Consider the following 26442-nt stretch of genomic DNA (forward strand, 5'->3'; position numbering starts at 1 on the left):
ATCAATGTCAGAAAAGGTCTTCACCAAAGGTAACTGACAATATGTAAGGAAGTTCTTCTCTAGCCGGGGGGGGGGCACTGGTTGTGTAGGCGGGAAAAAGAGTCGGAGGCTCTTCATAAAATCCAACGTTAGAAAGTTTATTGTTTACAAAGCTTAGTTCCTTTGGATTAAACGGATCCTGTAACCATACGGTCATCTAACAAATGGTACCTCTTCGCGCGCACATCAGAGGATATTTCATGATCACCTAGTAAGGGGCCGGTCCGAACCTCTCTCGATCGGTCATGGGGCGGAGGGGGGCACTCCGAACGGCACAGACCGTTCCGCAACAAGGGTGCCTCGCCCAGTCTCCCTCCAGGGGCTTCTTCTGGTATTCGGGTCCAGGGCGTATTACCCTCCTCCCACCAGGATAATTGCGGTGGTGTACCGTTACCAGCCATTCCAAAGGCTCATAAGACTTTTCCGACCCTCGGGGAAAGTTCGGATCTGGCAACAAACCTCCTCCCGTAGCCAGATTGGGGAAACCGGCCGCAACTCCTACTGGAGTCTCAAATCCAAGCATGGGTTCAGTCTGGACCCCTCGATTCTTGCTCCTCTCTATGTTTGCATCGGTGCAGATTCTAAAAGCCCGAGCGTTTTCTCCTCCTTTTATCTCCTCCCAAACTATTAAATCTAGCTCCTCCCCTCCTTCCTTCACAAGGCACACCTCCGTTGGTTTTACTGACACTACTTCAGTCTGCTCAATGTCAATTAGTATTCCTACTGCATATTCGGCCTCTTCTACAGTATGACTTTCCACGGAGGACGGCGCACTCCTCTTTCCTCCTTCACACGCCCCCCCTTCCAAGTGGGCCATCCTCTCTTCCATTCGGGCTCCTCTCTTTCCTGCCGAGAGAAATAGTCTGCATTAGAATGGGCTGCGCCTTTCTTGTACTGTACCTGAAAGGAATAAGGTTGTAGACTAAGGTACCACCGTGTTAACCGCGGATTAGTGTCTTTCATTTGGTTCAGCCATTGAAGAGGGGCATGGTCCGTGACTAGCGTAAAAGGAGCCCCTAACAAATAGTATCTCAGCGTCTGCATGGCCCACTTAACTGCCAATGCTTCCTTTTCTATCGTGGCATACTTTCTCTCCCTCTCACTTAGCTTTTTACTGAGATACATTATTGGATATTCCAACTCTCCCCTTTTTTGGGACAAAACCGCGCCTATCCCTCTGTCAGAAGCATCTGTCTGAAGGATGAACGGGATATTGAAGTCGGGGGCATATCGGCTGGGCAAGGCTGACAATATTTCCTTTAACTTATCGAAAGACTTTTGCTCATCAGGACCCCAATTTAATCGGTTAGCTTTCCTCCTCCTCGGATTATCCCCTCCTGAAGCCCCTGTTCCTCAGAAGGACTGCTCTGACGACACACATTTCTGGACAATCTGGTCCTTATCCTCGTGTGTGAGGACAGTAAACCTCTAAATAAGGAACTGGACATTATACAACTTACCTGACAAAATGATTTTTGGAATACATGAAAATCCATTTGAAATGCTGCTGTAAATATTATTATTGGTGTAAATAGATGGAAAAACAGTTCTGGATCAATGTCAGAAAAGGTCTTCACCAAAGGTAACTGACAATATAAATGAAAAGAACGTATCATTAGCTGAGAATGATTTATTTATAAAATATAGATAAGATATTACATACTTCCCCCCTTCTGCCCCACAGAAGTGAGGCCTCTATTTATTTATATTCTATACCAGAGAGAAGGTAGATTGGTGCTGCTTTTCTAGACGAGCTTACAGTGCTTTTAGATAGAGCAACAAACACATAAACATTTGAAGCAACAAAAGCATTAAAAATACTTAAAACTTGACACTTTTGATACAGTGAAAGAACTGATCTTAACTCTATTTGGATTTGTACCGGGGAAATCACACTATCTTTCTCTTTTTTTCTCCTTTCTTTTTTCTTCTCTTTCCCAGAAGAGAACCGACTTTCCCAAAACCAGTTCTGAAATTCAGATCACATCCTCCTCCCAATTGGATAAGCAGCGCCCTCGGATCCGGCTGTCGCCCCGCAAACACCCAGCCGTTTCCCTTCCAAGCCCTGGTAGGCAGCCTTCCCATCGCCTTCTCTTCCCACCTCTCTCTGGAGGATGGAGACGGCTCTGCTGGGGGCCAGAGGGGCTTCCTTCCCTGCAACCCCAAGACCCTCCACAGGCAGGTTAAGGGCACAAAGGACGGGAGACTGATCATTTCTAAGGTGTATTTTAGATCTAAAATTGCCCAGCAGAGCTCTTCACTCTCGAGATGCTGTCCTCTGTAATTATAATGGCTCCTGAATCCTGAGACATGATTTTTGCAAGGCGCTTGCGATTCATACTCAAGATTTAGATCTTCCAGAAAATGATCTCTCACTAGATCCCTGGCTAAAGTGTTCAAGTTGCCAGAAAGTGAAGGATCAATTTGATCTAAACAATGAACCAAAACGGGGGGGGGGGGGGGGAGGGAACATATCAAGCCACATTCCTAAGAAGCAGAGGACAAGGAGGCATAGGTCCTCTAGCAAAGAATTTCAGGAATAAATGCTAACAAAGGACAACTTCTGTTTCCTGTTGAATACATTAGCTGATCCACCAGCTTATATCTACAAATGTACACAAAGTAATAAGGCAGCTAGCAGGCCTGGTGGAATTGTATCGGTATTTTTCAACTGAAGCAACAAAGGGTCAGATTCCAACTGGCCCAAGCTTTTGAGCACTGATATGCTATCATGTTATGTACGGCATGAGGGTGGGGATACTCCAGTCCATCAGTACTTATTGTGCTACGAAATGAAAAATTGTTGCTGGAATTTATTTTTGATGCTGCAAGAACACCCTTCGCAAATTACAAACTTCCCAAATTGCAAACTACTATTTTCTATTCATTTGTACAAGAAAATACATAGTCTGCTTTCTTTGTTTTCTCCCACTTCATTAAGTGCAGACACAGTACCTGCGACGTAAAACAGGCTGCTGTTCTAATTGCGACTCCAATGAAAAATGTGATGATATATGCAGGAGGATTTTTTGGTTTAAAAAGTATGTTCAGCAGAGCTGAAAGAAAGAAAGGACTGCTAAATATTTTATTTATTTTATTTATTTATTTATTCAATTTTTTACCCCGCCCCCCCCCTAGACAACGTCTACTTGGGGCGGCTTACAAAAATTAAAACACATTAAAACAATGTAGAAATAGACACGCAGTAAGTGGAAATTAAGCAACAGGACTCAAAGAGCCAGAAATGGACAACATATCCAACGCAACTAACCCAGCTGGGCTTTCATATGCCTGGCAATGCAGGGGTGGGGGTGGGGAAGCAACCCAATCAGTAACACATGAACCCTCGTTCGATAAACAGTATATTATCATCTTCTCATCAGAGCATCCTGATAAGCTGATCAGAAGATGAATAAAAGGATCATATTGAGGTCCATGTCTTCTCATTCCAGAGAATCCTGTCCTGCTGGGTTCAGTCTATGCTAAAAAGGGATTCTCAAAAATTTGACGTGATGTGAGCAGAGTAGATAGAGATGGGTACTTAGCGCAGTTTGGTGGATCGGGCCCACAGGTGTTGCCCAGCTGCTCCAGATCCTGCCCCCCCACCTCCTCCTGCAGGCACCCTCTTGGAAGCAACCCTGCAGCCTTTCTTGCTCCGCCTCCTTCTCTGGAGGGGGCGCCTGGGGGAGGAGGTGGGGGGCAGAATCCAGGGCGCTGGCACCGCACCGGTGGGTGAGGACCTGCCAGGTGGCACCCAACCCAGTCATTATTAAGTGTCATTAATGGGACAGCCAGTAATGGAACAGGCAGAGTGCAAAAACGTAGCCTATTCAAGGAACCAGATCTACTCCTATGTAAGCACAAATGTTGAAACTGAAGCTGCCCTACTTTGGGGACATCACGAGAAGAGAGGATTCCCTGGGGACAGAGCATAATGCTGGGAAAGCTTTAAGGCAGCAGGAAAAGAGGAAGCTCAAATGTGAGATGGACGGACTCCTTACAGGAATCCACAACTTTGCATTTGCAATGGCTGAGAGCAGGGCAGTTGAGGACGGGGCGTTTTGCAGAGGTTGCTTTTTGTTTTGCTGTGCTCAAGTGCGGGAAGGGGAAAGAAAAGGGGGCTTCCGTTTTCTTTTGGGGGGTCATTTCCCTCTCAACTCCCTGTTAGTCTCCCCCCCCCTTTTTATTAAAGAAATGTGCCTTAATTCTGGGGGAATGCGTTTAATGCAAATTCAGGCATAACCAAGGGAATTATATGCTGCAATAATAGGAATACTTCTCTTGGCCCTTGAAGGTATGGTTGCAAAGGAAGAGATTGTTTTATATTTTGTTTTGTGTGCTTCAGGGGTGTAATACAATTTACAGTAGGACCCCCTGTCCGTGGGAGATTGGTTCCCAGTCCCCCCCCCCTCGTGGATACTGAAAAACGCTGATTATAATGAACACTATACTGTAATAGTAGGGAGGTTTATACATAGCAGGTGTCTGGCTCTCTTTAGCAATATATATATATATTTCTAGGAGTTTTCGTTTAATATTTTCAATATTTTCAGACCATGGATAAGTGAATCCGCGGATGCTGATCCTGTGGATAAGAGGGTCCTAGTGTACTGTGGTACCTTAAAGTTTAGGGAATGCTAAAAGGCTTGGTGTGGTTAGAAACTAAACCTAGGACTAGATGGGAAGACCTGGGGGGGATCAGAAAAAATCGGGGGGGGGACCACGGCTAACAAACTGAACCGGGACAAAACAGACATTTTGTTCCTGGGGGGGGGACCTCTGAGAGGTTGGGGATGGTGGTCTCTAGGTTGGATGGTGCTCCCCTCCAGTGTAGAGGTCAAGCGCAGAATTTGGGCATTCTTCTGGATCCCTATCTTTCTTGGGAGTCCCAGATTGCAGCTGTGTCCAGATCAGCCTTTAACCAGCTCAGGCTAATTGTCCACCTTCGCCCCTACCTAGACGAGGACTCCCTCAGGACCTTTGCTGCAGGCCCCGGTTATCTCCTGGATTGACTACTGCAACTCCCTCTATGTGGGGCTCCCCTTGAACCTGATCCAGAGACTTCAGCGGGTCCAGAACGTGGCAGCCAGACTGGTGGTTGGTGCGAGTCAATTGGACGTCACTCCAGCTTTGGCTCGCTTCCACCGGTTGCCTGTGACGTCCCAGATCAGGTTCAAGGTTTTGACAGTCACATACAAAGCCCTGCACAGTTCGGGCCCATGTTGTTTCTTGGAGCGTCTCAAATAAATTAATTAATGTCATCTGCCCGACCCACAAGGTCATCCAGGTGACCTCTCGGGGGAGGCCCATCAATCCGCTGCAAGAGGATTCCTCTATCCACTCTGAAATGAGTCGGTGCCATCTGTTTCATGTTTTTTAAAGGGTTATTTTTATTTTAATATTTCTATTTTCATTTTTTTTTGGCTATTTTACAACCTGTGGTCATGTTGGAGTACTTTAATGCATTTATGTTTTCATTTATCACATTTGTATCTTTTTTTTCTTGTATTTTGTGTAAACTGCCTGGAGTAGACATGTCCTAAATGGGCGGTACATAAGTTTTATAAAAATAAATAAAAATAAGTTGGAGTATGCAGATCCCTTGTGTAACTGTAGGCAGTGGTTGATTCTGCCAATCACTCTGTTCTGCCTTGCTATTGGCCGCTCTTGTGCCTTAGTCCCTCCTCTCCCTCTTATGTGGCTTCCTCCTGGAAGGAGGGCCTTATTTTCAAAATGGAGAAGGGCTGAGCACATGCTCCTCTGAGGGCCCTCTCTCTCCATCCACGCTTGCATCCATGCCATCCAGCTTTAGGGGATGGTGTACCGAATTTAGAAATGTTCTTCAAAGCTAGAGAAACTTGCCTAGAAGATATGAGACAAAAGTCTTCTTTATTTTTCATTCAAAGGCCAAATGGGCCTTTATACAAATCAGTTTCAACATCCACACTATACCAATGCTTGCCTGGAATATATTTATTTATTTATTTTATTATTTATTTAACTTATATGCCGCCCACACTACCCGAAGGTCTCTGAGCGGCTTACAGCATTTAAAATACAATAAAAAGGCAAAATAAAAGGGCAAAATAATTAAAATGCAATTACACAATCTGTTCCAGACATATTTAGTATTAATCTAATCATTGGCTATATGACTCTCTATGTTTTAATATTGCATAGGCATAAGACAAAGGACTTATTTATTTTTCAGGCTATATTTTGACCATTCCTTTTGAAACACTAAAGTCTGCAGTTCATAAACCTTTCTATCCCCGTACCATTTATTTATATTTCTTTTGTATATGCTTCTGTAAATTTGGGGTGGGGTCATTGCCAGCCAGACTATGTTAGCCTGTGATTCTCTGGCATTTTTTTAAAAAAGAGAATACCCTTCTTCCCTCCAATTTTTTCGAGGGGTCGTTCCCCCCCCCCCCCCCGACCACGTTGCTTTGCTTTCTTTGGCTTGGCGAGGGAAACGATTTTGAAGAAGAAGGGCTGGAGCCCTCCTTCTAAAAATCCATTCAAAGTAGTAATGCATCATAATCTATGTAAAAACCACAGTACTCATGTAGCTGCTTCCTGAGGGAAGGCTTTCCTGAAGAGAAAGGTCCTTGCCCTCATGCGGAAGGAGAGCAAAAGTGGGGCCAGTCTGGCCTCCTGCAGGAGGAAGCCATAAAAACCCCAGGGCCAGCCACAGAGAAGGCTCTCTCCTGCGTCCCCATCAGAGGCACTTGTGAAGGTGGTGGACTGACAAGGAAGAAGTCTCCAGTTTTAATTTCCCCTCGGCTCCGAACTCACGGTGTGGCCTGGTCAGCCATTTTGTCTCTCATCCTTGGTTCCCCATCTGCCATATGGAGTTCATCATGATCCCTTTAGTATAGAGTAGTAGCAGAGGTGGGATTCAGCAGGTTCTCACCTATTCTATAGAACCGCTTCCTAAATGTACTATTGGTTCTTAGAACCGTTTGTTGGCCTGAGATGAATGAAGGAGGAGGGGCCAGGTGACCAGCGATGAACGAGGGGGAGGGGGCACAATTAACTGCCTCCCTTCCCACTCCACACTGAGCCATCTGAGGTGGGATATGGGTGAGAGAGATAAAGCCCTGGAAAGAGCAGAGGTGTCACTGGGGGAAAAGGGGGGAGGATGAGTCCTTGATGTCACAGGAGGAAAGCAAATGGCCTCGAGACAGAGGGGGTGTGTGATTGAAAAGGCATGAGGGCAGGACACAGAGGGAAAAAGTTTTGGGGTGAGACCGCTTCAATCAAACAAACAACCGTCCTCGTTTTACTATGATTTTTTTCAAGTTAAAGGTACCACATAAGACTGTTGCTCTGCCTAGAAACAGTTTTTTTTTAAAATCCCAGAGAATATCCAATGCATGAACCAGTGACAGTCTCACTGATCCACGCAAGCAAGGTATGCAATAGAAAAGTCACTCACACCACAAAGAGATGAAACCTCCAAGCCTCATTTAGAGTAACAAAGAACTCTTCCTCCTGCCCCAAAACTGACAATTTCGGGAGCCGAATTGCATATTTTTTTAAAAAATAGTACATTCGCCTGGGGTCAGTCATATTCTTTGCCTCTCGGCCTGACTTACTAGGTCGTTGTTCCAAGGATAAAACAGGGAGGGAGGGAGGGAGCGCCGCCTTTTGCTCACTCGGGAAAGGTGGAATATGGGTGTCCCCAAACATTCAATAAAGATTCACTAAAATGCCACACCAGAACACAGAGTGCTACTTCTGTCCTCTGAAGAGGCCGGCCACAGAGACTGGTGAAACGTCAGGAAGAACAACCTTCAGAACACGGCCAAAGAGCCCGAAAAACCCACAACAACCATCAGATCCCGGCCGTGAAAGCCTTTGTGGATACATTTATTTGTTTATTAGCTTATTTATTGACTTATTTACTTGATTACTTGTTTATTTACTTATATCAAATGTTTACATTGATTTTATTTTGCTTACCTAGCCTCTTCCTGTGCTTATTTAATTACATTTTTTTTAAAAAAATAAATCCCACCAGGATCGTGCCTCTTATCACAACAGAAATGCCAAGAGAAATGCAAAGAAGGCATCGTCCCGTCCACGCCATGATCGCCGAAAAGGTGATAAAATTACAAGAAAAGGAGGCGGCCTGGCCAAAAGCCATTCGGGATGGAATGAGTCGAAACACCAGATTTGAAAGCTGGAGCTGGAGGAGAGCTATGTGGTTACGCCTGACGGCCAGAAAGACCCAACAAGCGGGTCTTAGATCAAATCATGCCTGAACAATCTCCGGAGGTGAAGATGATGACACTGAGGCTGTCCTACTTTGGGTGGATCATGAGAAGACAGGGTTCTCCGGAAAAGACCATCCTGCGGGGAAAGGTGGAAGGCAGCAGCAGAACAACAAGGGCGTATCTTTAATCTTTAGTTTGCCATCTGTGGCCAAATGTGATTGTTTCTCCCGACTGGCAGTTTTGGCTTTGACAGTTGAGTTCAGGGTTCAATTTCCACTGGGAAGGTTTTTTTTTTTTTTTTTTTTTCCATTTGGCAAGTGAAATGGCTAATGAAACTGAGGTGCTGGTTTTGCCTTGTGCTGTATTACAGGATTGCTGTGAATTCCGATGGAAGCTGCTTGGTTTTCTGACTAAGTGTGAATTTATTTATTTATTTATTTAAAATAGGCTTGACCCTGGCTTTCTCCTTAAAAAAGGACCCAAGGAACCTTTAAAAAAAAAGTTGAATTCCAGGATTCCCTCTGTTAAACCTCTGTTTTTCACATCCCGTTCTCCCCCATCCCTTCCAGGTGCCGTCTCCCCGCTCGTGAAACGCAGGTCTGAGAGGAAAATGGTCTCTCCAGCGCAGTCCTTAACAGAAACCAAGGCACGCTCAACAGCGACCAAAACGCTGGGCAGTCCGGTACATAAGAGAACCCACTGTGGATTTTTTTTCTGTTATAAATCAGTGTGGAGGGAATAAAAGTTTGGAAGAGGAAGGAGGATCGTTTAAGTTTTGAGGTAGAGAGTGTGTGCAGGGAGTGAAGAGCCAGAGCGTGATCGGTATTAGTTAAGATAGAAGAGATTACATATATAAAAACTGCAACCAAATGAGAGATACTTGTTTATTTGTTTGTTTGTTTATTAATTAAAATTCTATCCCACCCATCTAGACCAAAGGTCTATTAGTTAAGATAGAAGGGGTTAAAGGGAAAATTCTGAAGCTTTCTGTAACTTTAAGAATGTGCGTAAGAACCATTATCCTGAAATAACTTAAAAACCAATAAACCTGTTTTTATTTCAACGTGAAGTCCTGAATGGACCTCAGTCTTTCATAGGAGATATAATTATCTCCTATGTAGATAATTATCTCCTTGTAGACATGGTCTAGAGGGGTGGGGTATAAATTTAATAAATAAATAAATAAATAAATAAATAAATAAATAAATAAATAAATAAATAAATAAATAAAATTAGGAAAGAGATCAACTGGTGGCCCTTTATGACCATGGGAGCAGCCCCCAGGCCAGCAGCCTCCCTGGTCAATGAGTCATCATCTCCTGTCACAATAGTAAAACCAGCCTTCCCCTCCTCACACACTTGCCCCATCATTTTACTGTTTCCAGTAGAGAGAGACTGGCTGTCTGATCAGTCTCATGATGGAAGCAATGCTCGTAGACGGCCAAGACTCTGTCAGAGTCCTGGCTGAAAAAGAAAAGGAGGTCCTTTCCCAAGGACCAGCCATGAATGTGCTTGAGCACCTCAACGCTTCAGCCCCAGGAAGGAATAAAGTTCTGTGGCCGAAGCTCTTGTCCCTTGTGGTGGCAGAGGGATACGCTCCTGCTCTGACGCCACTCTGCAGGCGCTTGAAGGAGTTGGCCGCCCTTCGGCCGGAAGGATCCAGGCTGCATCTTGGGTCTTGCCAAGGAGGAGTAAAACTTCCAAGTCCTCAGCAGCTCCTTGTGCGGCTTCTGGTCTCGGCTGCCCCTCGTAGCCGGAGAGGGTTTTGGGCCCTCCAACGTCTGCACGCCTTACGGGCTGACGTCCACGAAGCCGTCATCCAGCTTTGGGCAGAGCAGATCCCGGAGATCTGGGGATTTTGCCAGGCAGAAGGCCCAAGAGCGAGCCAGCCAGAATGGGAGCAGAAGCTTCTGCAGTTTCTGAGGAAAACCCTGAAAAGGATAGAGGATGATGGGTGGTCCCAAAATGTCATCATCAACCTGGAAGAGCAGAGGCCCAGTTACACCGATGGGTCCCGGGAAAAGAGCTTCCTCTATAAAGCGCTGGGAGTGTCGCTGGCCTGTTGCGAGGACCGGGCGTTCGTTCAGGGCAGGCTGAAGGAGCTGGTGGAAAAATCTGATTTCCGGGAAGCAGCACAGATAGAGAAAGCAGCCAAGATCCTTTCTTTCTCTGCTGCGGGGCATTTGGGCCTCACTCTGGCCACATTAGAGGACTGCACAGCTGGGATGGCTGCCCTCCTCGCCCACCAGAAGGATGACCAGAACAGCAGACGAGGCCAGCTCCACCAAGGACTGGTTTTCATCTACGGCCAGATCACCCTAAAGGCCCGGAAAGAGTTGTTGTCGCTGGAGGTGGGGACGGGCATCCTGAGGCGAGCCCTCGGCCATTACAGGGCCAGCTGCCAACTCCTGGGTGTCACCGCTGAGAACAAGGGCACCCACAGGGAACTGACATTCTGCAAAAGCGTGACGGACATTTGCAACGCCGTCCACGAAGCCCAGAATGCCAGCTTCCGGCTGGCCTGCAAAGAAGAGATCCTGGACACTTTGTTGGGCTTTCTTGGAAGGAAATGCTTCTTTGAGACATCCCTTTGCCCGAGAGCCATCACGGCCGTCGTCTCTGTCAGCCAACTCAAGCCGTGCCTGCCGGCTGAAGACCTCCGGGGTCTGCTGGCTCTCGTCACCAGGTGCCTGTTTCCCCTCCCTCCCCTGGAGCGCCTGAAAAAGAGGGCCAGGACAGAGCAGGAGGCCTCCGACGTAGAGATCAAGTACACCAGGTCGATGGAAGCTATGGGGAAGCTCATCCAGGTCCTCGTGAAGGAAGATCCAAGCTCAGAGAGGACTGAGGAAATGATCCAGGTGATGGAGCCCTGGCTGACGCGATCCGAGTGGATCCGAGAGAGGGCCCTGCAGGCCAGTTGCCAGGTGCTCGCTGCCTTCCAGGTCACTGCAGGTCTTCCGGAGGGAGAAAATCTGAAAGCCTATGGTGGCCGGGTGGTCTTCCTAGCCCCCTATACCTGGGAGAGCTCCATCGAGTGCCGGCGATGGGCGGCCAAGGGCATCAGCCACTTGGTGCTCATTCAAGGCCGGTCAAGAATCACAGAGGAGGAAGACAAAGAACTGGATTCCGCCCTCTGTGATCTGCAAGCGGAAGTCCCCCCTGATCTGACTGAGGCCTCGGCCACGCTGGCTAAGGTGGTGAGCACCCACCTCCCTGAAGATCAGGTGCTGGACTTCGTGGAAGCCCTCCTGGAAGACCTCGCCTCCAGGATCCCCATCTGTCCCACGGCTGGAGGTTGCTGGCTGCCTGCCCTCGTCCAAAACCGTGGGGATACGATAAAGAGCCAGATCCCAGGACTCTTGGACCTTTTCTCCAGCCACCTGCCGGCCACCACACAGTATGGCTTGGAGGAGGTCCTGATGGAGGCGGTCTTCACCCTGGCCCACCAGCACCTGGACACCGTCGTGAGTCACCTCCTCCGCCAACCCCTTCCGCTGGCCAGTGGGACCAGCAGGATCTGGAGGCACTTAGGTGGGGACCCATCCCTAGCCTTGCTGATCCTCCCGAAGCTGCTGTCCTTCATGACCCGGCCGTCCATCCTGGGGACCATTTCCAGCTCTGGCCGTGAAGAGCTTGAGGAGGAGGAGGTGGGAGTAAAACACCTCAAGGCCACCTGTGCCATGTACGAAGTGCTCTTGGGGCTGCACATGGAGGTGATGGTGTGGAACGCGTTTCCCCAGCTCCTGTACTCTCTCCCGGCGCAAGTGAAGTCCTGGTGCTCGTTTGGGGATCCTGCGACTCACCCGGAGGGCCTCCGTATGTTGACCGGGTGCCTGCTGCAGACTGGCATGCTCGAGGGCGTGCTCATCCAGAGGGTCCTTCCCTGGATGAAGTCGGGATCCTCAAACCTCCGGCTCCTGGGAACCACAATCTTGACCGAGGTGATTCCGCTCTGCAGCAAAGAAAGGATCCAGCTGAGAGCCTTCCTTCCGGTCCTGAAGGAACGAGCCGAAGACCGGCAGCCGGACATCTGCCTCATGGCTCTGAGAAGCTTGGGCCGGCTTCTCTTTTGGGCACCGGTTGAGGTGAGAGGACAAAAGAAGGTGATCCTTCAAGTCCTTTGCGGTCACCTACGCGACGCCCCGGTGGTGGCTGAAGTGTTGGACACCTTCTCCCTCGTTCTCCAGCACCTCAGGTGGGACAAAGTGGCCTCCGTCTTCAAGGACATCTGCAGGAACGTCACAGTGTTCCTGTGTGACGAGGATGACCACGTTCGCGGGGCGGCCTTCCACCTCTTTGCGGTCTTGGCCACCTCGGCCAAAGGGCAGTGCCCGGCGTTTTTTGCGGAGCAGGTGAAGCAAAATCTGGCGCCCCTGCTCGTCCATCAGAGCGACCGCAACCGCAAAGTCTCGGAGGCGTGCAGAGTTGCTTTTTCCCACGCCCTGGATTTTGTTGCAGAAAAACGGCTTCGGCATCTGTGTAAGACGACCAACATCAGCTCCACAAAAATTACTGTAGACCTCTGCCAGCACCTGGTCAAAGAAAGCCCCAAACGGAGCGTGGACCTCCTGAGAAAAACGGCAACCTATTTCTCGAGCGGCCAGGACGAGGTCCGGATGAAAGCTCTGGAAATTTCAGGGGCCCTTTTACAGAGCATCCCAGTGACAGGGATAGAAGATGAGACGCTGCATCTTGTTCTGACTGGGCTGGAGGCGTTGCGGGAGAGGGCCGGCCCAAACCTGCCGGGGGCAGCCGCCGCCACGGGGGCTCTGGAAGCCACGATCCTGAAGAAGGATGATCTTCTACAGGCCACCACCAGCACCACTCCGAGAGGTCGCACCTGGCGAAAGAGGCTTCTGTTTTGGCGGCGAGACTAAATTCCATTCAGAACAAACGGCCCACCTCCTGAAAACGAACAACACAGCCAGGCATTCACCAGCCATAGGACAAGATCCAAGACCTGGCACGTGGGACTGGAGGAACTGGAGTTCAGGTTCCAATGCATCGCCTCCTGTGAGATCCTCGCCTAATAGAGAGATGATCACGTGGCGATGAATTCTGTAGGTTGGTCCACCTCAGACCCATTTATTGATTTCTGGGTAGCCCAGATAACCTGTTTTTTATTTTTATTTTTTGAAAAATGGCATTGAAGAAAACAGACAAAACCAAACAAGATCAATACAAGAAGAATACAACATCTTATGAAAACACAACAAGAATAAATGTGAATTCTAGGGAGGAAGAGGAAACGAGGAGAAAAGAGAGAAAACCAAACAAGATGAATGCAAGAAGAACACAAAATTGTATGAAAGCACAACAAAATTTTGTATTGGCGAAGGCTTTCATGGCCGGGACCTAAGGGTTGTTGTGGGTTTTCCGGGCTTCTTGGCCGTGTTCTGAAGGTGGTTCTTCCTAACCTTTCGCCAGTCTCTGGCCGGCATCTTCAGGGGACAGCAAACTGTGCTCTGGGTAGGCTTGAGAGTGGAGTCTTTATGGTTGTGAGAAGGCAACAAAACACACTAATCACCCATCTCCTGGTTAGGACAATAGCCTATCTCACAAACTAGCCTTCTCACTGCCCAGCTTACCCAGAGCACAGTTTGCTGTCCCCTGAAGATGCCGGCCACAGAGACTGGCGAAAGGTTAGGAAGAACCACCTTCAGAACACGGCCAAGAAGACCAGAACACCCACAACAACCACAACAAAAATAGTTAATTCTAGGGACGAAGTGGAAACGAGGAGAAAACAGAAGAAAACCAAACAAGATGAATACAAGAAGAATACAAAATTTTATGAAAGCACAACAAAAAAATGAATGTTAATTCTAGGGAGGAAGTGGAAATGAGGAGAAAAGAGGCAAAACCAAACTAGATGAAGACAAGAAGAATACCACATTGTATATATTTATTTATTTGTTTATGTGTTTGTTTATTTAGTTATTTAAGTTCTATGCCGCCCACTCTACCCAGAGGTCTCTGGGCGGCTCACAACAATTAAAATTCAATACAATAAAAGATATTATGATTAAAAAATACAATTAAAATACAATTAGAATTGCCATCATCAGGACCCACAGCTGATATTATTTCGATTAAAAGCCTTCTGGAACAGGAAGGTTTTGACCTGGCGCTGAAATGTCATCAGCCTCGGCGCCCGACGAATCTCAGTCGGGAGGGCATTCCATAGTCTGGGGGCAGCTGCCGAAAAGGCCCTTTGTCTGCAAGCCGTCCCTCTTACCTCCTTGAGGGATGGCTCTTTCAAAAGGGCCCCCTGGCTAGATCTTAACTGCCGGGTAGGCTCTATGGAAGGAGGCGGTCCTTCAGGTATCCAGGGCCCAAGTATACCAAGGAGCTGTCTGGGCTCGGCGAACAGGGAGAGGCCTGTGGGATCGTGTCAGCCGCCCGGGTCATCTCCCTATTCCATAAGGTGACCTGAGCTTCAGACGGATAATCCCCCAGAGCATTCAGGAATCCATCTGGATCCATTAGTCTCCGAGGGTGGGTCATCTTAATAGATCCCCCACCCTTGCAGAGGGGAGAAGAAGCTAATAGACTAAATTTGACCAGGGAGTGGTCTATGACAATGGGGTTGCAACCAGCCCCTTCACATCCAAACCACCATCTTCCAGTCCCGTTGAGAAAACCAGGTCCTACGTGGAATAAAGCCAGCGTGAAGCAAGGGAGGGAGACCCCCCGCCGTAGCGTGTCTCTCAGCCTCCCTGCTTTCCACTGTGCTGTTCCCGAACTTACTTGAGGATTTGGGCCAGCCAGCCGAGCACGGGCCGCCGGCGGTACTTGTCCTCGTCAAAGTCGATACGGGCCTCTGAAGCTCATCCGACTCTGCCTTCCCGGGTGTCATAAACTTTCTGCGGTGAGGAGCCTGCGGCCAAAGGAATGGACGAGAGCACAAATAAGGATTAAAAAAAGAAATATTATTTATTTATATTTCTATCCTGCCCAACTGGGTCGCTAGACTACTTAATCTGGGTGGCGAACAGGAGGACAACGCAGGCATAAATCAGTAAGGATAATCACAGTGAGGGGGAAAAGGGGGTTCCAGACACGACCACAGGAACCACAAAAGGGAAAAAAAAGATTAATGGCAGGCTGTGGGGTGGAAGGGATAGATAAAATGACTTGATTAGAGGCGTGGGAAAACAGCCAGGTCTTCAGTGGTGTCCTAAAACCCAGAAGGGATGGGGCCGGTGGCACCTCTGGTGGCAGGAAGTTCCAAAGGAAAGCGGCCATCACAGAAAAGGCCTGGTTTTGAGGGTCCAATTTCCAAGGGAGAGGTGCTCAGCCAGGTAACAGGGTCCTAAACCCTTAAGGGCTTTATAAAAGTTAACAGAAGCACCTTGAATGTGGCCCGGAAGCAAACAGGCAGTCAAGGCAGATAAGCTAGGATAAGGGGTTACATGGGTCATATAAAGAGACGCTCCAGAGACCAACACGGCAGCAGAGCATTCTGGACCTGCGACATTTGAACAGCCTTCAAGGGCAGCCCCCCCCCCCCGTAGAAAGCTCCCCAGGGCCTGCCGGCTTCGCCTGTAGAAAATGGCTGCTCACGGACCCCCCCTACCTGTGTTGATGGTGACAGGACTGCTGGCCAAGGCATTCATGGCGATCACCGTGTGGTGTTCCTGCACACCGCCGTTGTTCAGGCTTTGCTGAGGTGGCTGAGGAGAGGCGAAGGCAGAGTGGGGCCGTAGGAGCTTGGCTGGGGGGCCGCCTCTTCCGTCTGGAGCCCTGTGTAGGGAGAAGGGGGGGTAGTTGATCTTCCTGACTCTCTATCAAAATGTTCCTGTTCCCCCACCCACTTTAAAAACCCCTTCTGCCACTTGTGGCTCTTGATGTCCCTGATATAGGGTGCAAAACTGCTTCCAACACACAGTGACCCTAACAGAGTTTTCAAAGTACGTGAAACATTCCCGGAGGGGTTGACCATGATGGCGACCCTCCCCGATGGGTTTCCACAGCTGAGTGGAGATTTGAACCCAGGTCTCGTGAGTCCTAACGGGACACTCTAACTCCAGCAACACACCTAGGAATCTTAGTAGTGTTTATTTTCATGCTGATTTTGTTCGTTTCAGTGTTCTAACTCTTCACTACTGTTCTTTTTTTAATGGGGTGCCCGTACTCCGCCTTCTATGGTTTGCACGTTATAGTGGTCCGTGGATTGCACACTAGAGAACACGAATCACCAGGGCAACCCCAAAAGGCAATGCAGTAAGACGCCCCCCCCCCCATCCACAGGGGATCAATTTTTAAAAAAAACCCAAGGATGCTGGAAAAAAATGTGGATTATGCCGAATTCTATTTTATTGGCAAATTCTGAGGATTAAATATCCCCCTCTTAGCCTCTGAAGGTCAGAATGACGATGGTGGCTGGGAAATGCACGGTAGTGAGCGGAACGGTGAGGCCCCTTGTGGCTTGGGCAAGACTCACCACTGAAGCTGGACCAGTCTGTGTAGTCTGTGGCGTCGAGAGAATCTGTCTCCTGGACTGCCTCTATTTCATCGATCTGAGTGGACAGAAAGCAAACACCAGACCGAGGTTCATGACTAGGAATACAAAATTACAAAATCCAGAGCGGTGGGAAACAAAAAAAGTTGAGATAAAATATATACACATGCTGGACATTCACCTCAATGGATTAAATATTAGCCAAGGTTTCTTAAGCCATTACCCAAAAATCTAAGATTGCATTAGAGTAAATTAAAATTGAAGTAAGGCTGCTTCTGAAAAAGAGAGGTTTTCTTTTTAAACTTCATCAGCCCAGCCCGGGATCAAGCACAGAAACCCACCACAGAGCCACCTCTTACCAGCGGCAGTCCCAGTCCGGCCCGTGCCCAGTTCACTGTCGACAGCTTCTCCCGTAGCACCGACGCCACTGGGCTGACAAGGTTGGCTGGTGGGAAGACGGGCCCTTGGCAACTGGGACACTGGTAGCCAGCCGGGGCCGTGTTCTTTGGCAACTGGCTGGCCGTCTCATTGAGGCAGGACCAGTGAAAGAGATCTACGGAGAAAGGAACGGAAGCAGTTTGAGACAGAAGGAACAGCAACAGGCCTGCCCAGGCCTTTGCAGAAAGGCTGAAAGAAAGACGCACTTTCTTCTAGCGACAGACCCTTTGGAAGGTAGGAAGTGGGTTTAATTTTGCTTTTTGCTTGCTTCAATGCTGGACATTTCAAGACCGATAGTCCTGCGATCCTTACAGATCCTTAAGGCCATACGTACATAAACAAGACACGGGATATTGTGTTCACCGAAAGCTCAGTTTCCTTACCTAAGAACAGCATCTCTCATAAAATTGCAGAGGTGGAAAACGTCTCCAAGGCGTTTCAAGTCCAAAACTTCACAAAACCAGGAATCCATAGCGAAAGCATCCTTGAAAGATGGCCATCTCTAACCCTCTTTCATCTCTTTGAAAACACCCACGCATCTCCCAGCCTTGGGTGAAGATGTGAGCCACCGAAGGCTCCTTTGTTTACTCCCTTTTCCTATCTGTATACTTACTGCTTTTAAATATTGTCTTTTCAATGAGGACGGCACCCCCTGGGGGTGTCCTTTTTAAAGGAGAGAGAGGCAGGGTGAAAATATATTTTAAATAAATAACAAAGACACAGAAATGTAGGCCTAAGTTATTCCCTCCCCGCCCGCCTGACACTTCAAGCCAGAATCAGAGCTTACAAATATTATTTCTTTTTTGATAAGCACCGGTGTGTGTGTGTGTGTGTGTGCGTGGGTGGCGGTGGTGTTCATGGGTTAAAAACAAATACATTGCCTAGTTTGTCCTTCACCCCGAACTGACAAAAAGGTATCCCAACGACAGCACTCCCATCTGCACAGGAGTGGAACCGAGGTACCACAGTGGGACTATTTCTAGCCCCCATCAGGAAAGGGTGTCCCAAGCAATCCTCACTATGTGCTGTCAAGTCAATTCCAACTTTGGGTGACCTTCCAGGTAGAGAAGGCACAGCAGTGGTTGACCCTTCCCTTTGTCGGGGGCTGCTCTGGGACTGAGCTGCTGGCCCAAGGCCACCCAGGCTGGTTCTCCTTGCAGAAGGCACAGGGTGGTGGTGTGGAAATTAAACCAGCAACCTGTGGCTCTGCAGCCAGAGACTTAAACCACTGAGCTATCCAGTCTGCAATCACATCCATTCTGACTCGCCAGGCAGTTTCTTAGGGAGAGAATGTACAGAATCGCTTTACCCTTCTTCTTTTTTCCCTCTGGATCTGTGCAGCTTGCCCAAGGCGACCCAGGCTGCCTTTTTCTCCCAGGACCCCACCAAGCAGGGGGTTAAAACTCCCAACCTCTTGCTCTGCCGCCGGATGCTTAAAATGCGGAGCCACCCAAGCGATGATCCCTCCACACAAACTCTCCTTTAGGAAAGGAACCCAGGCATCTGAACAACGACCTCACACACACACACAACCACCCCCCGCCCCAGTTCTCAGTCTCATCAGGATGTGGCCCCACCTGAGAAGGCCTTCTGCCTCTTCAACCTGTGAGGGTCTCCAACCCCCCCCCCCCGCCCCCGAGGAAGGGAAGCCAGGCGTCCTCGTGGCGCTGCTTCCACTCCCACCCCCCCTTCAGGCACACCCTCCTCGAGAAAAGAACCCAGGCGTCCCAGGGAGGACACTTTCTTTCACTCACTCACTCACTCACTCACTCACTCACTCACTCACTCACACACACACAACATATCCTGAGGAAAAAGGACCCAGGCCTCCTAGAGGTCGAACGTCCCACTAACCCCCCCTCCCCTCCCCCCTCCCGGAAAGGGACCCAGGCGTCGTCCGAGCTACGATCCCTTCTCACATATAATAAGCCTTGAGGGGGGGGAGGGAAGGACCCAGGCGTCGTCCGAGCCTTCGCTCCCTCCCCCGCGGAAGAGAGAGGACCCAGGCCTCCGAGGCCGCCCCCACCGCCCCTTCCCGGGACGTCGTCTTCCTCCCCTCACTGAGAGAAGGCAACAAAACACACTAATCACCCATCTCCTGGTTAGGACAATAGCCTATCTCACAAACTAGCCTTCTCACAGCCATAAAGACTTCACTCCCAGCCTACCCAGAGCACAGTTTGCTGTCCCCTGAAGATGCCGGCCACAGAGACTGGCGAAAGGTTAGGAAGAACCACCTTCAGAACACGGCCAAGAAGACCGGAACACCCACAACAACCACAACAAAAATAGTTAATTCTAGGGACGAAGTGGAAACGAGGAGAAAACAGAAGAAAACCGAACAAGATGAATACAAGAAGAATACAAAATTTTATGAAAGCACAACAAAAAAATGAATGTTAATTCTAGGGAGGAAGTGGAAATGAGGAGAAAAGAGGCAAAACCAAACTAGATGAAGACAAGAAGAATACCACATTGTATATATTTATTTATTTGTTTATGTGTTTGTTTGTTTATTTAGTTATTTAAGTTCTATGCCGCCCACTCTACCCAGAGGTCTCTGGGCGGCTCACAACAATTAAAATTCAATACAATAAAAGATATTATGATTAAAAAATACAATTAAAATACAATTAGAATTGCCATCATCAGGACCCACAGCTGATATTATTTCGATTAAAAGCCTTCTGGAACAGGAAGGTTTTGACCTGGCGCCGAAATGTCATCAGCCTCGGCGCCCGACGAATCTCAGTCGGGAGGGCATTCCATAGTCTGGGGGCAGCTGCCGAAAAGGCCCTTTGTCTGCAAGGCGTCCCTCTTACCTCCTTGAGGGACGGCTCTTTCAAAAGGGCCCCCTGGCTAGATCTTAACTGCCGGGTAGGCTCTATGGAAGGAGGCGGTCCTTCAGGTATCCAGGGCCCAAGTATACCAAGGAGCTGTCTGGGCTCGGCGAACAGGGAGAGGCCTGTGGGATCGTGTCCGCCGCCCGGGTCATCTCCCTATTCCATAAGGTGACCTGAGCTTCAGACGGATAATCCCCCAGAGCATTCAGGAATCCATCTGGATCCATTAGTCTCCGAGGGTGGGTCATCTTAATAGATCCCCCACCCTTGCAGAGGGGAGAAGAAGCTAATAGACTAAATTTGACCAGGGAGTGGTCTATGACAATGGGGTTGCAACCAGCCCCTTCACATCCAAACCACCATCTTCCAGTCCCGTTGAGAAAACCAGGTCCTACGTGGAATAAAGCCAGCGTGAAGCAAGGGAGGGAGACCCCCCCCCCGTAGCGTGTCTCTCAGCCTCCCTGCTTTCCACTGTGCTGTTCCCGAACTTACTTGAGGATTTGGGCCAGCCAGCCGAGCACGGGCCGCCGGCGGTACTTGTCCTCGTCAAAGTCGATACGGGCCTCTGAAGCTCATCCGACTCTGCCTTCCCGGGTGTCATAAACTACTTAATCTGGGTGGCGAACAGGAGGACAACGCAGGCATAAATCAGTAAGGATAATCACAGTGAGGGGGAAAAGGGGGTTCCAGACACGACCACAGGAACCACAAAAGGGAAAAAAAAGATTAATAGCAGGCTGTGGGGTGGAAGGGATAGATAAAATGACTTGATTAGAGGCGTGGGAAAACAGCCAGGTCTTCAGTGGTGTCCTAAAACCCAGAAGGGATGGGGCCAGTGGCACCTCTGGTGGCAGGAAGTTCCAAAGGAAAGCGGCCATCACAGAAAAGGCCTGGTTTTGAGGGTCCAATTTCCAAGGGAGAGGTGCTCAGCCAGGTAACAGGGTCCTAAACCCTCAAGGGCTTTATAAAAGTTTACAGAAGCACCTTGAATGTGGCCCGGAAGCAAACAGGCAGTCAAGGCAGATAAGCTAGGATAAGGGGTTACATGGGTCATATAAAGAGACGCTCCAGAGACCAACACGGCAGCAGAGCATTCTGGACCTGCGACATTTGAACAGCCTTCAAGGGCAGCCCCCCCCCCCCCGTAGAAAGCTCCCCAGGGCCTGCCGGCTTCGCCTGTAGAAAATGGCTGCTCACGGCCCCCCCCTACCTGTGTTGATGGTGACAGGACTGCTGGCCAAGGCATTCATGGCGATGACCGTGTGGTGTTCCTGCACACCGCCGTTGTTCAGGCTTTGCTGAGGTGGCTGAGGAGAGGCGAAGGCAGAGTGGGGCCGTAGGAGCTTGGCTGGGGGGCCGCCTCTTCCGTCTGGAGCCCTGTGTAGGGAGAAGGGGGGGTAGTTGATCTTCCTGACTCTCTATCAAAATGTTCCTGTTCCCCCACCCACTTTAAAAACCCCTTCTGCCACTTGTGGCTCTTGATGTCCCTGATATAGGGTGCAAAACTGCTTCCAACACACAGTGACCCTAACGTAGTTTTCAAAGTACGTGAAACGTTCCCGGAGGGGTTGACCATGATGGCGACCCCGATGGGTTTCCACAGCTGAGTGGAGATTTGAACCCAGGTCTCGTGAGTCCTAACGGGACACTCTAACTCCAGCAACACACCTAGGAATCTTAGTAGTGTTTATTTTCATGCTGATTTTGTTCGTTTCAGTGTTCTAACTCTTCACTACTGTTCTTTTTTTAATGGGGTGCCCGTACTCCGCCTTCTACGGTTTGCACGTTATAGTGGTCCGTGGATTGCACACTAGAGAACACGAATCACCAGGGCAACCCCAAAAGGCAATGCAGTAAGACGCCCCCCCCCATCCACAGGGGATCAATTTAAAAAAAAACCCAAGGATGCTGGGAAAAAAATGTGGATTATGCCGAATTCTATTTTATTGGCAAATTCTGAGGATTAAATATCCCCCTCTTAGCCTCTGAAGGTCAGAATGACGATGGTGGCTGGGAAATGCACGGTAGTGAGCGGAACGGTGAGGCCCCTTGTGGCTTGGGCAAGACTCACCACTGAAGCTGGACCAGTCTGTGTAGTCTGTGGCGTCGAGAGAATCTCTCCTGGACTGCCTCTATTTCATCGATCTGAGTGGACAGAAAGCAAACACCAGACCGAGGTTCATGACTAGGAATACAAAATTACAAAATCCAGAGCGGTGGGAAACAAAAAAAGTTGAGATAAAATATATACACATGCTGGACATCCACCTCAATGGATTAAATATTAGCCAAGGTTTCTTAAGCCATTACCCAAAAATCTAAGATTGCATTAGAGTAAATTAAAATTGAAGTAAGGCTGCTTCTGAAAAAGAGAGGTTTTCTTTTTAAACTTCATCAGCCCAGCCCAGGATCAAGCACAGAAACCCACCACAGAGCCACCTCTTACCAGCGGCAGTCCCAGTCCGGCCCGCGCCCAGTTCACTGTCGACAGCTTCTCCCGTAGCACCGATGCCACTGGGCTGACAAGGTTGGCTGGTGGGAAGATGGGCCCTTGGCAACTGGGACACTGGTAGCCAGCCGGGGCCGTGTTCTTTGGCAACTGGCTGGCCGTCTCATTGAGGCAGGACCAGTGAAAGAGATCTACGGAGAAAGGAACGGAAGCAGTTTGAGACAGAAGGAACAGCAACAGGCCTGCCTAGGGCTTTGCAGAAAGGCTGAAAGAGAGCTGCCCTTTCTTCTTGGGACAGACCCTTTGGAAGGTAGGAAGTGGGTTTAATTTTGCTTTTTGCTTGCTTCAATGCTGGACATTTCAAGACCGATAGTCCTGCAATCCTTACAGATCCTTAAGGCCATACGTACATAAACAAGACACGGGATATTGTGTTCACCGAAAGCTCAGTTTCCTTACCTAAGAACAGCATCTCTCATAGAATTGCAGAGGTGGAAAACGTCTCCAAGGCGTTTCAAGTCCAAAACTTCACAAAACCAGGAATCCATAGCGAAAGCATCCTTGAAAGATGGCCATCTCTAACCCTCTTTCATCTCTTTGAAAACACCCACGCATCTCCCAGCCTTGGGTGAAGATGTGAGCCACCGAAGGCTCCTTTGTTTACTCCCTTTTCCTATCTGTATACTTACTGCTTTTAAATATTGTCTTTTCAATGAGGACGGCACCCCCTGGGGGTGTCCTTTTTAAAGGAGAGAGAGGCAGGGTGAAAATATATTTTAAATAAATAACAAAGACACAGAACTGTAGGCCTAGGTTATTCCCTCCCCGCCCGCCCGACACTTCAAGCCAGAATCAGAGCTTACAAATATTATTTCTTGGTTGATAAGCACCGGTGTGTGTGCGTGCGTGTGTGCGTGGGTGGCGGTGGTGTTCATGGGTTAAAAACAAATACATTGCCTAGTTTGTCCTTCACCCCGAACTGACAAAAAGGTATCCCAACGACAGCACTCCCATCTGCACAGGAGTGGAACCGAGGTACCACAGTGGGACTATTTCTAGCCCCCATCAGGAAAGGGTGTCCCAAGCAATTCTCACTATGTGCTATCAAGTCAATTCCAACTTGGGGTGACCTTCCCCCCCCCCAGAGTTTTCCAGGTAGAGAAGGCACAGCAGTGGTTGACCCTTCCCTTTGTCGGGGGCTGCTCTGGGACTGAGCTGCTGGCCCAAGGCCACCCAGGCTGGTTCTCCTTGCAGAAGGCACAGGGTGGTGGTGTGGAAATTAAACCAGCAACCTGTGGCTCTGCAGCCAGAGACTTAAACCACTGAGCTATCCAGTCTGCAATCACATCCATTCTGACTCGCCAGGCAGTTTCTTAGGGAGAGAATGTACAGAATCGCTTTACCCTTCTTCTTTTTTCCCTCTGGATCTGTGCAGCTTGCCCAAGGCGACCCAGGCTGCCTTTTTCTCCCAGGACCCCACCAAGCAGGGGGTTAAAACTCCCAACCTCTTGCTCTGCCGCCGGATGCTTAAAATGCGGAGCCACCCAAGCGATGATCCCTCCACACAAACTCTCCTTTAGGAAAGGAACCCAGGCATCTGAACAACGACCTCACACACACACACAACCACCCCCCGCCCCAGTTCTCAGTCTCATCAGGATGTGGCCCCACCTGAGAAGGCCTTCTCCCTCTTCAACCTGTGAGGGTCTCCAACCCCCCCCCCGCCCCCGAGGAAGGGAAGCCATGCGTCCTAGTGGCGCTGCTTCCACTCCCACCCCCTCAGGCACACCCTCCTCGAGAAAAGAACCCAGGCGTCCCAGGGAGGACACTTTCTTTCACTCACTCACAGACACACACACACACACACAACATATCCTGAGGAAAACGGACCCAGGCGGCCTAGAGGTCAAACGTCCCACTAACTCCCCCTCCCCCCTCCCCTCCCCCCTCCCGGAAAGGGACCCAGGCGTCGTCCGAGCTACGATCCCTTCTCACATATAATAAGCCTTGTGGGGGGGGGGAAAGGACCCAGGCGTCGTCCGAGCCTTCGCTCCCTCCCCCGCGGAAGAGAGAGGACCCAGGCCTCCGAGGCCGCCCCCACCGCCCCTTCCCGGGACGTCGTCTTCCTCCCCTCACTGAGAGAAGGCAACAAAACACACTAATCACCCATCTCCTGGTTAGGACAATAGCCTATCTCACAAACTAGCCTTCTCACTGCCCAGCTTACCCAGAGCACAGTTTGCTGTCCCCTGAAGATGCCGGCCACAGAGACTGGCGAAAGGTTAGGAAGAACCACCTTCAGAACACGGCCAAGAAGACCGGAACACCCACAACAACCACAACAAAAATAGTTAATTCTAGGGACGAAGTGGAAACGAGGAGAAAACAGAAGAAAACCGAACAAGATGAATACAAGAAGAATACAAAATTTTATGAAAGCACAACAAAAAAATGAACGTTAATTCTAGGGAGGAAGTGGAAATGAGGAGAAAAGAGGCAAAACCAAACTAGATGAAGACAAGAAGAATACCACATTGTATATATTTATTTATTTGTTTATGTGTTTGTTTGTTTATTTAGTTATTTAAGTTCTATGCCGCCCACTCTACCCAGAGGTCTCTGGGCGGCTCACAACAATTAAAATTCAATACAATAAAAGATATTATGATTAAAAAATACAATTAAAATACAATTAGAATTGCCATCATCAGGACCCACAGCTGATATTATTTCGATTAAAAGCCTTCTGGAACAGGAAGGTTTTGACCTGGCGCCGAAATGTCATCAGCCTCGGCGCCCGACGAATCTCAGTCGGGAGGGCATTCCATAGTCTGGGGGCAGCTGCCGAAAAGGCCCTTTGTCTGCAAGGCGTCCCTCTTACCTCCTTGAGGGACGGCTCTTTCAAAAGGGCCCCCTGGCTAGATCTTAACTGCCGGGTAGGCTCTATGGAAGGAGGCGGTCCTTCAGGTATCCAGGGCCCAAGTATACCAAGGAGCTGTCTGGGCTCGGCGAACAGGGAGAGGCCTGTGGGATCGTGTCAGCCGCCCGGGTCATCTCCCTATTCCATAAGGTGACCTGAGCTTCAGACGGATAATCCCCCAGAGCATTCAGGAATCCATCTGGATCCATTAGTCTCCGAGGGTGGGTCATCTTAATAGATCCCCCACCCTTGCAGAGGGGAGAAGAAGCTAATAGACTAAATTTGACCAGGGAGTGGTCTATGACAATGGGGTTGCAACCAGCCCCTTCACATCCAAACCACCATCTTCCAGTCCCGTTGAGAAAACCAGGTCCTACGTGGAATAAAGCCAGCGTGAAGCAAGGGAGGGAGACCCCCCCCCCCGTAGCGTGTCTCTCAGCCTCCCTGCTTTCCACTGTGCTGTTCCCGAACTTACTTGAGGATTTGGGCCAGCCAGCCGAGCACGGGCCGCCGGCGGTACTTGTCCTCGTCAAAGTCGATACGGGCCTCTGAAGCTCATCCGACTCTGCCTTCCCGGGTGTCATAAACTACTTAATCTGGGTGGCGAACAGGAGGACAACGCAGGCATAAATCAGTAAGGATAATCACAGTGAGGGGGAAAAGGGGGTTCCAGACACGACCACAGGAACCACAAAAGGGAAAGAAAAAAGATTAATGGCAGGCTGGGGGTGGAAGGGATAGATAAAATGACTTGATTAGAGGCGTGGGAAAACAGCCAGGTCTTCAGTGGCGTCCTAAAACCCAGAAGGGACGGGGCCAGTGGCACCTCTGGTGGCAGGAAGTTCCAAAGGAAAGCGGCCATCACAGAAAAGGCCTGGTTTTGAGGGTCCAGTTTCCAAGGTGCTCAGCCAGGTAACAGGGTCCTAAACCCTTAAGGGCTTTATAAGAGTTTACAGAAGCACCTTGAATGTGGCCCGGAAGCAAATAGGCAGTCAAGGCAGATAAGCTAGGATAAGGGGTTACATGGGTCATATAAAGAGACGCTCCAGAGACCAACACGGCAGCAG

At 49.3% G+C, this 26442-nt stretch overlaps 3 protein-coding genes across 3 annotated transcripts; 1 reads left to right on the forward strand and 2 right to left on the reverse strand.

The window, feature by feature from the left end:
* Positions 1-4576: 4576 nt before the first annotated feature.
* Positions 4577-21136, reverse strand: LOC144583050 (zinc finger protein-like 1). Its single transcript, XM_078382073.1, has 6 exons — positions 20499-21136; positions 17085-17278; positions 16708-16783; positions 15841-16007; positions 15012-15141; positions 4577-5901 (listed from the first exon to the last, which is right to left on the reverse strand). Exons 1-4 carry the CDS (start codon positions 20605-20607, stop codon positions 15919-15921), a joined length of 468 nt encoding a protein of 155 aa, XP_078238199.1. The 5' UTR covers positions 20608-21136; the 3' UTR covers positions 4577-5901; positions 15012-15141; positions 15841-15918.
* On the forward strand, positions 9680-13138 carry LOC144584935 (maestro heat-like repeat-containing protein family member 2B). Its single transcript, XM_078382221.1, has one exon. It carries the CDS (start codon positions 9680-9682, stop codon positions 13136-13138), a length of 3459 nt encoding a protein of 1152 aa, XP_078238347.1.
* LOC140702761 (zinc finger protein-like 1) lies at positions 19632-26225 on the reverse strand. The gene is made up of 5 exons (XM_078382072.1): positions 25851-26225; positions 22453-22646; positions 22078-22151; positions 21217-21383; positions 19632-20619 (listed from the first exon to the last, which is right to left on the reverse strand). The coding sequence occupies exons 1-5, from the start codon at positions 25957-25959 to the stop codon at positions 20615-20617; spliced, it is 549 nt and encodes a 182-aa protein (XP_078238198.1). The 5' UTR covers positions 25960-26225; the 3' UTR covers positions 19632-20614.
* Between the last annotated feature and the right edge of the window lie 217 nt (positions 26226-26442).

The sequence above is a fragment of the Pogona vitticeps genome, chromosome 15 (genome assembly GCF_051106095.1).
Source record: "Pogona vitticeps strain Pit_001003342236 chromosome 15, PviZW2.1, whole genome shotgun sequence".
Taxonomy (NCBI): domain Eukaryota; kingdom Metazoa; phylum Chordata; class Lepidosauria; order Squamata; family Agamidae; genus Pogona; species Pogona vitticeps.

Coding starts and splice junctions, on each gene's coding strand:
- LOC140702761 (XM_078382072.1), bottom strand. CDS start 25,959: ATGACACCCGGGAAGGCAGAGTCGGATGAGCTTCAGAGGCCCGTATCG. Junction 22,647..25,850: donor TGGCTGGCCCAAATCCTCAA/GTAAGTTCGGGA, acceptor CTTTCTCCGTAG/ATCTCTTTCACTGGTCCTGC. Junction 22,152..22,452: donor CCGGACTGGGACTGCCGCTG/GTAAGAGGTGGC, acceptor CTGTCCACTCAG/ATCGATGAAATAGAGGCAGT.
- LOC144584935 (XM_078382221.1), top strand. CDS start 9,680: ATGGAAGCAATGCTCGTAGACGGCCAAGACTCTGTCAGAGTCCTGGCT.
- LOC144583050 (XM_078382073.1), bottom strand. CDS start 20,607: ATGACACCCGGGAAGGCAGAGTCGGATGAGCTTCAGAGGCCCGTATCG. Junction 16,784..17,084: donor CCGGACTGGGACTGCCGCTG/GTAAGAGGTGGC, acceptor CTGTCCACTCAG/ATCGATGAAATAGAGGCAGT. Junction 16,008..16,707: donor AGACTGGTCCAGCTTCAGTG/GTGAGTCTTGCC, acceptor CTCCCTACACAG/GGCTCCAGACGGAAGAGGCG.